The sequence below is a fragment of the Juglans microcarpa x Juglans regia genome, chromosome 5S (assembly GCF_004785595.1).
Source record: "Juglans microcarpa x Juglans regia isolate MS1-56 chromosome 5S, Jm3101_v1.0, whole genome shotgun sequence".
Lineage (NCBI taxonomy): Eukaryota > Viridiplantae > Streptophyta > Magnoliopsida > Fagales > Juglandaceae > Juglans > Juglans microcarpa x Juglans regia.
In genome coordinates this window covers 23,662,618-23,676,584 of record NC_054603.1, presented here as the reverse complement: position 1 = coordinate 23,676,584, position 13,967 = coordinate 23,662,618, and the positions used below count along the sequence as shown (strand labels likewise).

Below are 13,967 nucleotides of genomic sequence, written 5' to 3'. Positions count from 1 at the left end.
GAGTTTTACAAGAAAAAATATAAATAATGTTGAGAAAATACATGCAAGAACAAAATACAAGCCAATGGCATATATTTAATATTTTCTTCACCAAAGCTATTTTGTTGTAGTGATGCCTCCCTTTGGTTATGACTAATTTTTGACATATTTCTTATTTTCTAGATAATTCTGATATTGTTAAATTTTCGACATATTTCTTATTGAGTATACAAAAGAATAATTTATTGTAGAAAGTTTCATTGTTTACCTATATTCCATTTCTAGAGATCCCTGAATACAAACTATAAATTCCTGATTTTTTCATATATTGAGACACAAAGTGCACATTGCTCTTCACTTCTTCTTTTTTCACTTTTCTCCAAGTGATTGCAGTTGTATACATTTCTCCCAACCTGACCTTTTTTCACCTTTCATTGATACCTTAGTCTTCACATCCTGGAACTGCACGAGAGTAAAAAGTTAGATTATATACATGGTTGATTTCATTTTTAATCTATTTGGACAAAGACATGCATTTATGGAGACAAATGTCACATGATCTCTTGGTTTAAGATATTACCTTGATCTATATTGGTAGGACAGGTTCACTATTTATTTGTTTCCACCTGAATTAATCTGGTTCATCTTCATGATCAGGCTCAGATTGTCCCTTTTCACCATCTTCTGGTTACAAGATTGAAGACATATTAGTCTGATGCTAGTCTTCCAAGTTAGTGGCTATCTTATCGTTCAAGTGATAAATAAAACCAATGCAATGCTAGAGTTCAAGCCAGTTAATGTCCTATATAGATAGTTCTGCTCTATCCTTTTTTTTTCCTGAATATCTATTCAGGAAAAATGCTTGCTGATTGACCACTAAGAATGTGTTTGTGTGGGTGTGAGAGAGAGAGAGAGAGAGATGGTTTACAGATGTGCACTTTTTTGGCTGCAAATGATAGCTAGTTTTTTAAATAAATGTTAAAAAATCTAAAACTAGAAAATAAAAATAACATGGTTTGCATAGGTGAAGCCATTCGGAAAAAAATGTAGCATTGGAACTTGAGTTCATTGGGACTTGAGTTCTGGTTGTTTTGTATTGTGCAAGTGGCCAACGTTGATTCATTATAACAGTTCTGTGGAATGGAACTTCTAGTTCTAGTGACTGATGCTAGCTGTTGTTGAGACTTGATTTTAATATGATCAATTACTCCTATTGTCTCAATATATGAGGATCAACTTTATTGGTATCTTAGTAGGATCAATTACACAGGATCAGCAGTGGCTGTGTAAGGCATTCACTGCTCAGCTCTTTTTCCTAACTAGGCCTGCAGTGTTAATTTGGTTCGCAAATTATCTCCTCTGCAATAATGACTATTCACTTGGCAAGAAATGAGATGACATGTATTTTATGGATGTAGGTTCTTAACCAACAACTCATTAAGTGGGGAAGTACCTCAGTTTGTATTGGACAGCAAGAAGAACTTGTGAGTCTACTTTAAGCTGAGTATCTTCATTTCATTTGGCTGTGAAATTTGGAAAAAAACCGGTGATTTCTTGCTGCTGTTACTTTTTTTTTTTTTAATAGAAGTTTTCTGGGTTGTGAGATTGTGAGAATCATTTGATAAATTGTGACATTTTATTCAATTTTCATTCACAACAGTTACCATTGCTTATCTCAGCAGCTTGATTTGGATTCAATAGATTCATTGTGGTTAGTATCAACAATTGTATAATCACTTCAATTTATCTCTCATTATTGCTAGGATAACAATTGGAACTATGTGATTCGATCTGTACTGGTTTTATTGATATTGCCAAATTGGCCTGATTAATTACTTCTGTATCATCATTGTTTATTGTCCAATTTCAATAACCTACAGCTGAAAATATAATATAATTTACAATTTACAATCCATATATGGGGCAATAATATGTTATTCACTGACAAATATCTTACTTAGGATCACATTGGGGTACTCTCATTGTATCTCACTTAGAACATGTATCATAGGGCAGTTGTGATCACTTTGATATGCAACACTAACTGCATACATTACCTTCCAATGTAGATGCTGGAGGAAATGGGAGCACATGGACGTGTACATGTACTGCCAAAGGGTTCCCTAAGTTAGCTTCTGAAAATCTTTATTCCAACTTTGTTACAGCTTGCCAATGCACTCTAAGTATACCAACTTTGTTACATAAATAGAATTCTACTACATGTCACCACATGGCACAGGGCTTGTCACTTGCCTAAATTTCAAAAATCAGTTGAGAATTAAAAATTAAAAATCACTAGTTTTAAGAAATAATAAATATAATAGTTAAAAAATCAAATAAAGGTGGCACAATCTTGATAGAGCTGTGCATTCAAATCTGGATCTCGCTTTTTAAAAGCGGGCGGGTGTCTACAAGGATTGATCCGGTCAAAACCCGGACGGATATCCAAATTTGGGACGAGTTTTACAAGGAAAAAAATATAAATAATGTTGAGAAAATACATGCAAGAACAAAATACAAGCCAATGTCATATATTTAATATTTTCTTCACCAAAGCTATTTTGTAGAAGTGATGCCTCCCTTTGGTTATGACTAATCCCTTTGAAAAGAACATACGCGAAAGATTTTCCTTGGAAGCCAATGTGGACCTGTGAGCAGAAATTAAAATATCTTTCAATCCTCAAAATGAATAGAAAAACTAAGGAAGAAATGCAATAAGTTTACTGCATTAAAGATGAACCATCCAAAGCTCATGCCACTTTCAGTCCTGCAAAAGAAATAAAAGAGAGACTTCAAGCATACTCAATAAACCAAGAAGAGAATTGTGGACCATCCTCTTTGTCCTATCTGCAGCATGGAGGAAGAAGACACAGTCCATGCTATTTGGAGATGTGAGTCTGCTAGGGACATGTGGAGTCAGTGCTCAAAAAGTTATAGAAATGCTATCTCCCATATATGTCTATGTTGCAGCTATTTGAAGCCTTATTAAAGTCTATGGATAACCAAATCATTCAAGAGTTTGCTGTTGTGGCCAGAATGATATGATGGAGAAGGAACAACTTCATTTTTAAGGAAGTTTTTGCTCATCCTAATGCTCTTCTAAAGGAGGCAAGAGGCATTCTTGACTTGCTTAATGAGGAGGACTCTAGTCAGGGTCTCAAAGCCAGTAATGTTTGCACCTCTTATGAGGTTTGGCAGGCACCTCCCTCGAGCTGGTTCAAGCTGAATTGGGATAGTGTAGTAGATAAGGTTTGAGGTGTCATTGGGGTGGGAGTGGTAGTAAGGGATAGAGCAGGCCAGGTCATTGCTACTATGAGGACCAAGAAAAATCTATTCCCTGATCCATTGCTTGCCGAGGCTTATGGAGCCCTTAAAACAGTGCAATTTGGTCTGGAGTTGGTCTAACACAGGTGATTATTGAAGGGGATTCATTACATGTCGTCAATGCTCTCAAAAGGAACAATGAAGGCTGCAATAGTGCTAGTATGTATGTATGTGAAGCAAAACAGTTACTTAAAAACTTTGTTAAGTGGAAGGTTTCTCATGTTAGGAGAAATGACAATTATATGGCTCACTTGTTAGCAAAAGATGCTATTTCCACCTATGATCACGTTATAATTCTGGAGGATTTTCCTTCTTGTATCTCTTTGGTTGAATAGAATGGAAACGAGTTACTTTGACACCTAAATTTGATACTTCATTTTGACACCTCCTTCATTTTAATTTTTTTTTACTTTATGGTTAAAGAAGTAACTATTAACGTATTGATATTTTTTTTATATTTTTTAAAAATGTTTTAAAATGATAAAAAAAATATATGAATAAAAAAATTAAAAAATAAAAGGGCTAATTTCACCTAGCGGTCACATGGAGCGGTGCAGTAGAGTAGCACCGCCCATATATTATATATAGATTACAAGGGTATTGGCTGCACCCTCTTCTTTTTCTTTCTTATTTTTTTGGTTTTTTAAATTTTATGTTTTAAAATTGTGTTTTCTAAATTAGATTTTTAACTTCATATTTTCCAATTCATTTTGACTTTTTTGAATGTCTACACTATGGGTATATCTAAAAATTATGCGTCATGATAAATGATGTATCAAATAAATGGGCTAGTTGAGTTAACATGCTACTTATACGGGTTGATTAAAAAATGACCCGATTAATAATTGCATTAATCAGTTAATGTTAAATTGTCTCAAGTCAACTTAAGTTCGATCTTAACTTTTTAATTTCATGTTGTATATGTCTCAAGTTCATGAAACGTGTCAAAAATTATCAGCCTTGCATCAATGATGTTATAGGGTTGTTGCACTTAGACCTGGTTTAGATAGTGAGTTGAAATGAGATGAGAAGAGATAAAATGAAAGTTGAAAGTTGAATAAAATATTATTAGAAAAATAATTACTAAAAAAATAGAGTTTTCATAGTAGTATGACTCTTACTTAAATGCCAACGAAAAATGCCTATTAATATGTACGTAGAACAACTAACCTTTGCAGCTTATGGACTGGCTTGAGATTGAGGTACAAAATTATTGTCTTGGGTGCACAAATAGTTCCTGGTTTATACTCCTTTATCTTCTGATTCTCTATTTCTGGGTTGTCAACATATCACTTTGCTCATTTTTCAATAAAAGCCCTCCATTAGATTTTTGTTATGTCATCTAGCGAACGAAACTCTCTTGCATAGGCTTGCAACTCGACCAAACCGCACAGTGTCTGAGCTCGACCCCACCCGACCCACAGGGTTGTGTATGTAATATCCCGTATTTTAGTGTATTGTTTTTAGTGTAGGATTATTTTTTTAATTAATTTAAATATTATTTTTCTTATTTTAAAATTTATCGGATTTCTCGTTGGATTTATTTTATAATTTTTTAGTTGTAAAATTTACTTTGACGTGCTTTCTTGATATTAATTATTGTTTACTTTTAAATTACTCTTTGCTTTAATGAATAATTTTATTGTTGAACTTTAATTATTATTAATTTATTTTTATTTTTTACTTTTTTTTCCCCCCACGCACGTCACTACCCATGCACGTTTTTCTCTTTTCAATCTTTAGGGTTTTCTTATCACCCATATAAAGATACACTTTCATCTTATACCTTGGAGAATTGCCCTGTGCCGTTGCTGCAACCAGCCGCAAGAACGACCCAGCCCTTCCTAGTTCGACGCGAACCTCTATCTCCACGTAAAAAAAAAAATCGACGCCCATCCTTCCACCGTAAACAGCCGTCACCTAGGCTCAAAGCCTTACTGTGCGCCACCACCTCCTTCACGGTCTCAGCTGTTGCCACCAGCGTCCACCCAATCAACAACAAACCGAGCACACCTCCTCCTTTCCACAACCCAGCTGTGGAGGGTGCACCCTTGTAGAAACCATAAGTCAAGTCACCGTGTGAAAGCCCCACCGCCCAGCCTGTTGGCAAACTGTGAACCCCACGTAGCCCCGCTGTTGCCTCTGCGTTATGACCCCCTTAGCACCGTCCCTACACCACCACCGTTGCACCCCTTCTCAGCCATCGTGGTACAACTCCCACTGCCCAGCCACCCTGCCTCCTCCACGGTCAAACAAACACCGGGGAAACCTTTGTTTTAGTCCCCGAAAATAGAGCAAATTTTTTTTCTGCTTGCAGCTGTTCGACGCAAACCAGCCGAGCGACGCCGCCGCCAACCTCTTCCACGTCATCGCCACTGCACAAAGAGTATCGTTGGGCGCTGCACTCCATCCAAGTTCGTCGCTCTCCTCTCGGTAAGCTACCCCCGAACTCAACTCTCCTCTCCGTTCGCTCTCCCTCATCTCTCTCTCTCTCTCTCTCGCTCTCTCTCTCTCTCTCTCAGTGTTATTTCACGTCGCCGACCACCCAGTACCTCCCCAATCCGCTGTCGCGAGCTTCCCTCTGGTGAGCAAGGATCCGCCGCACGTCTCCCTTCCCTCACGATAAGCTTTCAAACTAGGATAGTTTTCACCCGTAAAGCTAGCCTTACGTAGGAAGAAGAATAATTTTGAGATTTTATTACAGTTTTGCCCCTTAGTATGATGTTTTCTGATGTGTGGTTTCGTGGTTTTAGTTTAATGGGTTTATGTTTTATTGGGCTTGGTTTTTATTATACATAAAGAAAAAAAAATGATTATATTGTTAATTTGAACTATTTAGTTTTCAATTGAACTCATTTTTAAGTTGGCCTTATTTTATGGGATTTTTTAAGTACCCATAGTATTCTATTAATCTATAATACGTTATGGGTACTTTAGTATTTTAAAAACACCGGTATTCTTTTATCATAATATTTATTCGATTACTTTCTTCGGTATGGATTCGTTTAAGTGGATATTGATGAAATTAGAAAGTGATGATATTTAGAGTTAAGAGAATTTTAAGTATTGAGGAATTAAAATAGGTACTTCAGGTGTAATATGAGATTTATTTGTTCACTGGAGATTTATTTAAGTTACATGAATTTTTTATAAGTGACGAGTGACAATTGTTCAGTACTGTTGTGAAAAATTTCTGAATAAGCTAAGAAGTCCAGGTAAGCAGGGTTCCTATGCTAGGTTTTATACGAATTATTGAGACTGAGGTTGACTTTCTGAAAACTTTGCATATTTTGTGATGAAATGAAAACTTGAGAAAAACTAACTTCGATCGTTTATTTGCATCACTCATGAAATCTGTACGAAAAAGGAAAAATATTTTCTGACATGCATTGTGTAGACATGAGCAATATTTGACATGTTTCTGAAATATGCAAGAGAGTGAATATGAAATTTTGTGCATAAATTATGTTTTGTGATTTGATTCTGTTCTGTTCTGAAGATGTTCTGTACTCTGTTATGATGTGGCAACTGAAAAACCTTTGGCATGACTTTTTGATTCTGTTCTGACTCTGATTCTGATTCTGATATGGTGATTCTGATTCTGTTTTGCTCTAATATGTGGCCCTGTCACGGGATACAATAGTGACCTCTGGCCCTGTCACGGGAGATAATAATGATCTCTAGCCCTGTTACGGGATACAATAGTGACCTTTCGCCATGTCACAGGAGATAATAGTGACCTCTGGCCCTGTCACGGGATACAATAGTGACCTCTGGCCCGCCACGGGATATAATAGTAGTTTTCTGTTCTGAGTGCAATTGCTTTGATATTCATGGCGATTTATGTTCTGCTTGGCTTTCCGCAGAATGCACAACCCTACCACGGGGGTTAAACATGGCCTCTGTTATGATATGATGCTCTGATATGATAAGATGAAGATGTTCAGTCATGTTGTGCCAAAGGATTCTTTGAATTTGAAAAGTTGGTTTCTAATTATGAAATGTTTAGGATATCGCTCTGATTTTCTGATAATATGTATTTTTGAGATTTGTATATTGAAAATTGAAATGTTTTGTTTCTACATACTGAACTTTCTGAAAGGGCTCATGTTTACACGCTAGTATATGTTTTCTGCTTACTGAGTTGTTGATAACTCACCCCTTATCTCCATATATTTTTCAGATAATTTTCATGGTTCAGCTGAAGAATAAGAGTAGGAAGTTTTAACAAGGTGCGATAATCGTAGTGAAATAAGTGCCTGAGGATACAAGTTTATTGGAGAGTCTTATTTAGTAGGTTTACGATTTTCGGATTTTGAATAAATGGATTTGTATTTTTTTGGGAATACTAGAGTATTTAAATATGTTATGGAAGTTGGATTTAGGTTACAAGAGCTAACTCTCCAGACCTCTGGGAACGGGACGTTACAGTGTAAGCCAACTTCGTCTGACCTAACCCTACCTGCTAAAAGTCTGGTATGATCAACACATTTAAAAAAAAAAATTGTTCTTATTTTTCAAAGATGGTAGTGCCAAAATCCTACAAGAGTTCTGCTTCAACATTGTTGGAGAGTTCTGCTTCTTCGATATATTAAGTAAATTTAAGTTAAAAAGATAAGGTACAAAGAAAGAAATGAAGAAAAGAAATGGAGACAGAAAAAAATGTTTATTTGGTAAAGTAAATTAAGCATACTCGAACAAGAGTATCGTGCGATTTAAGCCTTTGCACGACACATTTCCTCAAGTCACGTGTTCCGCACTTGTCGTCATCATCGTCCATGCAATCCTCCACCAGCTCATACCTGCAATTCAAAAATCATCATATTCCGAATACAACATTTAAATATATGTATTATGATCGTGAAAGGGCTTACGCTAGAGCGAAGGCTTTGAGAAAGTGGACGTCCTGGAAGACAAAATGGAGAAAAGCGTTGGAGTTTAGGTCATCGGAGGCCAAGCAAATTAGGACGAAGGGCGAGTAGAGAGTGAAGACAGAGTCGCTTGGGAACTTGATCCAGAACGGCCTCGCAATTGCTCCTTCGTCGACCACCACCGACGTTCACCCCGGCCCCGGCCCCGGAGAGGGGTCGCAGGGCTTGAAGCCTCGACCTTGACCGGTGGTTGACCATTCTTCTAACACTTAGGAACCATAGCACCAACCTCTGGAGGAAGAAGATGTTGCTTGGGGAAAGAAATGGAGTGACGAACAAAGGAATGGAGGCAACGGGAAATGAGGAAGAGAATGGGAAGGCTAGGGTTTCATTTGCGTGACTTTACCGGTTAAAACTAGGGGTGTGCAAAATTTCAAAAATTTCGACTCCGTCCGACTTCCGCTCCGACTCCGACTCCGACTTCGTCGGAGTCATCGGAATTCGAAGTCGAAATTTGGAGTAGCTCCGAATATCTATTCGGAGTCGGAGTCGGAGCTCCAAGAAGCTTCGATTCCGACTCTGAAATTTTTTTTACTGTACACTTGCGCTCAAGCGAGGTGTCGAGCGCATGTCGAGCACACGTTATATTGAACATTGGCTTGAGCGACATGTCGAGTGGAAGTCGAGCGAACCTCTTCTAGAAGAGTTCTGCTCGAGCGACATGTCGAGCGGAAGTCGAGCAAACCTCTTCCAGAGAGGTTCGCTCGAGCGACATGTCGAGCAGAAGTCGAGCGAACCTCTCTAGAAGAGTTCTGCTCGAGCGACATGTCGAGCGGAAGTCGAGCAAACCTCTTCCAGAGAGGTTCGCTCGAGCGACATGTCGAGCGGAAGTCGAGTGAACCTCTCTGAAAGAGTTCCGCTCGAGCGCCATGTCGAGCGCACGTCGAGATCCGATCTTATGTCAGAGCTCCGACCTCCGATCGGAGTCGGACTCCTACTCCAATTCGGAGTCGGAGTCGGAGCTCCAATTTGGCTCCGACTCTTGTCGGAGTCGGAGGTCGAAAACGAGCACTCCGACTCCGTCGGAGTCAGAGCCCAGCCCTAGTTAAAACCGGCATTTGATGGGTTCGACCCAAAAATACATTAACCCGCATTTTATCGATCGGGTTGGGTTATTCAGAAGGGCCAGGCCGGGCCCGCTAGATGTCACAACATGGCTTGTCACATGCAAAAGAATGTTAAAAAACTAGAAACACTATGTTCAAAAAATCTAAAAAATAAAATAAATGTTATAGTTAAAAGAAGCAAACAAGGGTGGTCACCAGTATACCTACGCAATGTCTAGATTGTACAAATTTTGGTTTACCAAATTAGAATTTTAGCTTCATATTTTTATGTTTTGTCTTTATTTCTTTTATTTTATTTTTTTAAATGTTGACTTTCTACAATGGCATTCAAATTTTTTGTTATGCACATTTTTTTTAACATTTAGGTTTATTTTCTATTTTTTTGCTTTCTAAATAATTTTAGACTTCTTACAATGATTTTTACGATTTAAAATTATTTCCATATATTTTAATTATTTTATAGCCACGTGACATGCTATGTGTTCACACGTGGGGTGCCCTATCAGAGTTTTGTTAAAATCCCGAGACTAATATCCCACTTAACCCTAAATTCTTTCACTTATAATTATATTCTTATCAAGGGTTAAATTCAAGTTACTTGCAAACCTTTTATAATTTGAATATATATTGATATATTGTATATTTAGATGTGTGTGTATCTAAATTAGGTGTCTGAACTTTTGCAATTTGAATAAAGGTGTTACCAATTGCCCATAGAGGAGCGTTACCTTAAAAAATGTCATCCCCATTGTTGCCTCTTTACAACTTGGTATCTCAGCTAGGCTTTGAATCCTATATTCTTCTCTCTTCAACGTTTCATGTTGGACATTTGTCTCAATTCTTTCCGCAATCAATCTTTCTTTTGGGAGGCTTTAAGAACATGAAAATCTCTACCCATTTATTGCATCCAAAAACTTCAATGGGACAATTGGATTAGTAAATTTAACCGTGGTAAAGAAAGAATTCCAAGTAAATCACTTCATCAACTCAGTTTACAAAAAATAATTAATTGATTAAATATTCTCACAACTAGGTTTTCTCCTAATATGTGAAGAATCATGCATGTAGTGAAATTTATAGGACTATAAATTAAGAGTAGAAAACATTACCACCACGTCGTTTGCTCAAAAAAAAAAAAATCTACACTCCCCTGAATTTTCGAATAAGCTCTAAATCCGCATCATTGTAGTTGAAGAAGGTAGATAACACTCATAACATCCATAAACCAATATATAATAAGAATCTCTTAGTCGAAAGAACCCTGTAGTGTAATCTGAAAACAAAAAAATTAAAATTTTCTAAAGAAAATCAAATTCTGCTATCTATGGCCAACGACTTTTCTTTGTTGGGCAACGGTCTCCATGTGTAAGGTTCTTGATCCTTCCCTGCAACTCTACCCTGCACACAGAATGCAACTAACAAGAAATAATTATATAATGTGTTATTCATCATTATATAACACCAGATCATTTAGTCATCGTTGCATTCACAAACCAATCCTTCAAATACAGTTTCTTTCTAAGGTGTCCTTATACGGGTATTATAAATACCTGAATTCCTGGACCATTTCTATTTTTACCACCTACATATAAAAGATATCTAGTCAACAAGTTATAAACATTGAAAAAAATGAACTGCATGATGCAGTATATCTCCTAACTGGAAGTTTCGCATGAGGAGGAAGCCTTTCAAAATTCTAGAAGTCATTTCGCTGCCTTGTGGGTTCTATGTATTTGTTTCAAAAATTGAGCAACCTGCCACCCAAAGCATGAGTCTAGTCTCTCAGAACTATGAATGCCATTGAGACTTGAGATGGCAGGGGCAATTCAATATTCACCTGTGCCTCCAGGATATTCAACTTTTGAGCACCATCATCAAAAGTTGATGAAATATTTGAGCACCTCATTCTCTGCTCCTGAGCTGCCATTGGATCACGGTTGATCTACATCAAGAAAGAAGGCAAGTTCGTCAGGAAGAGAAGCACGACATGACATGTAAAAAAAGTAATACAAAAGAAAACTTACAACTGCCTTGCTCTGACTGTTATGAGCACGATCTGCATACTTTTGAGCATTTATTGTTTCCTTAACATTTGTATCAGCAGGACTGACACAAGCTTCAATCATAGACAAAATAAAAATAAAATTTTGTTTAAAATTTTGAGCAATAAAATGCAAAAATTACAAGAAAGCAAAATCTTAAATGCTTAAAGAAGCATTTCCTTAGCACACATAAATAACACATACCAATCATGATTGTTTTGCTGCTCCTTCCAAGAGAATCCTGCAGATTCAAATTCCAATGACAAGGCATGAGTTTTTTTTTAGAGCTTAGTGAATAATTTTCCCTTGGACATCAACCATGCGTCAATAAGTGAATGAAGCTCTAGCTCAATGCAACTTCTTCCATGAGAATGAAATGGAAAAAAAATGAAATTTCATTGAGTGCATGCTTTGCTTACCAACCAAAAATGTGTTATTAAAACAGTTTTTTTTTCTTTTTTATTGGAAATTTATGTTCTTACGGAAGATTCACCACAGCTCTTAATTATTGTGTGCTCCTATGTAATGTGAAATATAATGTATTGGTCCATTTTTTACAAGATATGGATGTCCTCTAGAGGTGCCTTTTTTTTATAAATACATCCTCCGGAACTGCTTTCATAAGTAATTAAACACCAAGATCTGTTTTCTTTCTCCATTGTAATTGGTTTCTACTAAAAATATAGATTCAACAAACAAGAAGCATCCCCAGTCATCAAACCATAAGAAAATGATGTCACACTAACTATGAACTAGAAATAGAGCAAGCGAAGCAATCGAAGAGCCTTAGATAATCTTCTATCAACACTAACAGCAAATTGCGAGAAGTTCCCGCTAAAAAGTTAAGTGGAAAAGTAAGAAAGATTGTTCCCTTGCCTGTAACAAGCGCGTTAACTTGTTATCACGATATGGAACATGGCCTCATTCTTTCCTCTTTTTCTTATCTCCCAAAGTACTTATCACATTGCCAAGAGCGAGTAGATCCTTATCGATATGTATGCCTAAACCACATAAACCAGTAAATCAAACACAAGCTAATTAAATGATTTAATAAATTTATTATTCCACGTCAAATTCACAACAGATGGCTACCCAAAAAAGCCAACAACACCTTAAACCTAATGTAACAACATTGAAATCTCTAGACCAAGGAAAGTCTCCAATGTGGTAAACATTTGATATAGCTTCTTTGAAACGTATTCCATCTGCATCTGATCTTTTTGCACGTATAAAACTAGCAAGATCGACTAAATGTAGTTTTGCATGTAAGAGATCATCACCAAGGTCATCATTTATTGCTCCAGCCAGGCAGTGAGAAATTTTGTTTTGTTCCATTGTAATTGTAAAGATAGCATGCGACTAATTGAAAAAATGGTGAAATGAATCATACACGGACGTTAGAAACTATATAAAATCCAATAACATAAGAAAGAGCATGTTTTAAAATAAAATGAAGATGTGAAAGCCATATAGGCTATGCAAAATAGAGAAGAGAAAAAGAAACGAGTAGTTTTAAATTGATTTAGAATAATGAAATATGCACCTTGACTGACTATTCATATTTGTACTCTTAGTGGCACAAGAATGAGAACCTCGAGATAGATGTGTCGCCATCTCTTCTTTTGTCATAACTTCTGCCTTCGTCACACCAACAAGTGTTATTCCTTCATTCACCGTTTCTCTTATTTGTATGGGAACTCTTGCGTGCATTGTGGGCTTTGCAAAAGATGCCCCTTCAGCTTTAGAGAAGACCGATGAATTTGGATCAAGCAAATCAAACACTTTGTCCTCGAGTATCTATCATCAACATACCAGATACAGAGAATGAACTTAAATATTTAGACAAAGAAAATTAATAAACCGACCAAAATCATCTGCTACCTCAATGAATGATACTTTGCTAAAAAATTTCGCGGAATCTTTCATCACCTCAACCCTTCGGAATATACTTTCCATTGCTTTAGGTATAATTCCACCATTACTTTCTCCCCCTGTATATTTAGTCCCCATCGTGTACATTTTCCCAGACCCCGTCTTAAATAACAAACAAAATAATAAAGTCAATATGTATATCGAGGTGTAACGAAAAACAAACGAGTGCTGCGACTCTTTAACCAAACAAAAGGAACAAAAGGCAAAAAATGCAAGATATATAGAAGTAAAACCTGGCCATATGTAAGAACTGTGGCATTGTATCCATGGAATAGCGCATCAACAAGAGGAGCAACACAATCATCATAGAGAGCAGAACAAGGCGAGCCCATGCCGCCATAAACATAATCATAACTAAATGAATGGGACCCGATTTGCACCTATTTGAACACCCAACGACATTTACAAATCAAAGCAACATTTCAACATTCTAATAAAATGTTAATTTTTAAACTGATGCGTTATAATGAGCTATTTGGTAACTCAATATTAAGCCCTGGTTTAGATTGAAAACTCACTTCAACTCATCTCATCATTACAATTTTTTCAAATTCTCATATAAAATATAATAAACAATTTAACTTTTTCAAATTCCCAAAACAATAATAATATTCTAACAATATTTTATATAACTCATCTAAAACCATCTCAATTCATCTTTGAATCTAAACGGGACCTAAATTAAGGGTAAC

The 13,967-nt window shown here is 36.6% G+C and overlaps 2 protein-coding genes across 2 annotated transcripts; both read right to left on the bottom strand.

Moving 5' to 3' along the window:
• Positions 1 to 10,909: 10,909 nt before the first annotated feature.
• On the bottom strand, positions 10,910 to 12,340 carry LOC121268055 (kinesin-like protein KIN-4C). The gene is made up of 4 exons (XM_041172170.1): positions 12,220 to 12,340; positions 11,548 to 11,584; positions 11,326 to 11,417; positions 10,910 to 11,243 (listed from the first exon to the last, which is right to left on the bottom strand). The coding sequence occupies exons 2-4, from the start codon at positions 11,552 to 11,554 to the stop codon at positions 11,076 to 11,078; spliced, it is 267 nt and encodes an 88-aa protein (XP_041028104.1). The 5' UTR covers positions 11,555 to 11,584; positions 12,220 to 12,340; the 3' UTR covers positions 10,910 to 11,075.
• Positions 12,341 to 12,559: 219 nt separating this feature from the next.
• LOC121267982 (kinesin-like protein KIN-4C) lies at positions 12,560 to 13,816 on the bottom strand. The gene is made up of 4 exons (XM_041172073.1): positions 13,509 to 13,816; positions 13,225 to 13,377; positions 12,887 to 13,140; positions 12,560 to 12,706 (listed from the first exon to the last, which is right to left on the bottom strand). The coding sequence occupies exons 1-4, from the start codon at positions 13,605 to 13,607 to the stop codon at positions 12,703 to 12,705; spliced, it is 510 nt and encodes a 169-aa protein (XP_041028007.1). The 5' UTR covers positions 13,608 to 13,816; the 3' UTR covers positions 12,560 to 12,702.
• Between the last annotated feature and the right edge of the window lie 151 nt (positions 13,817 to 13,967).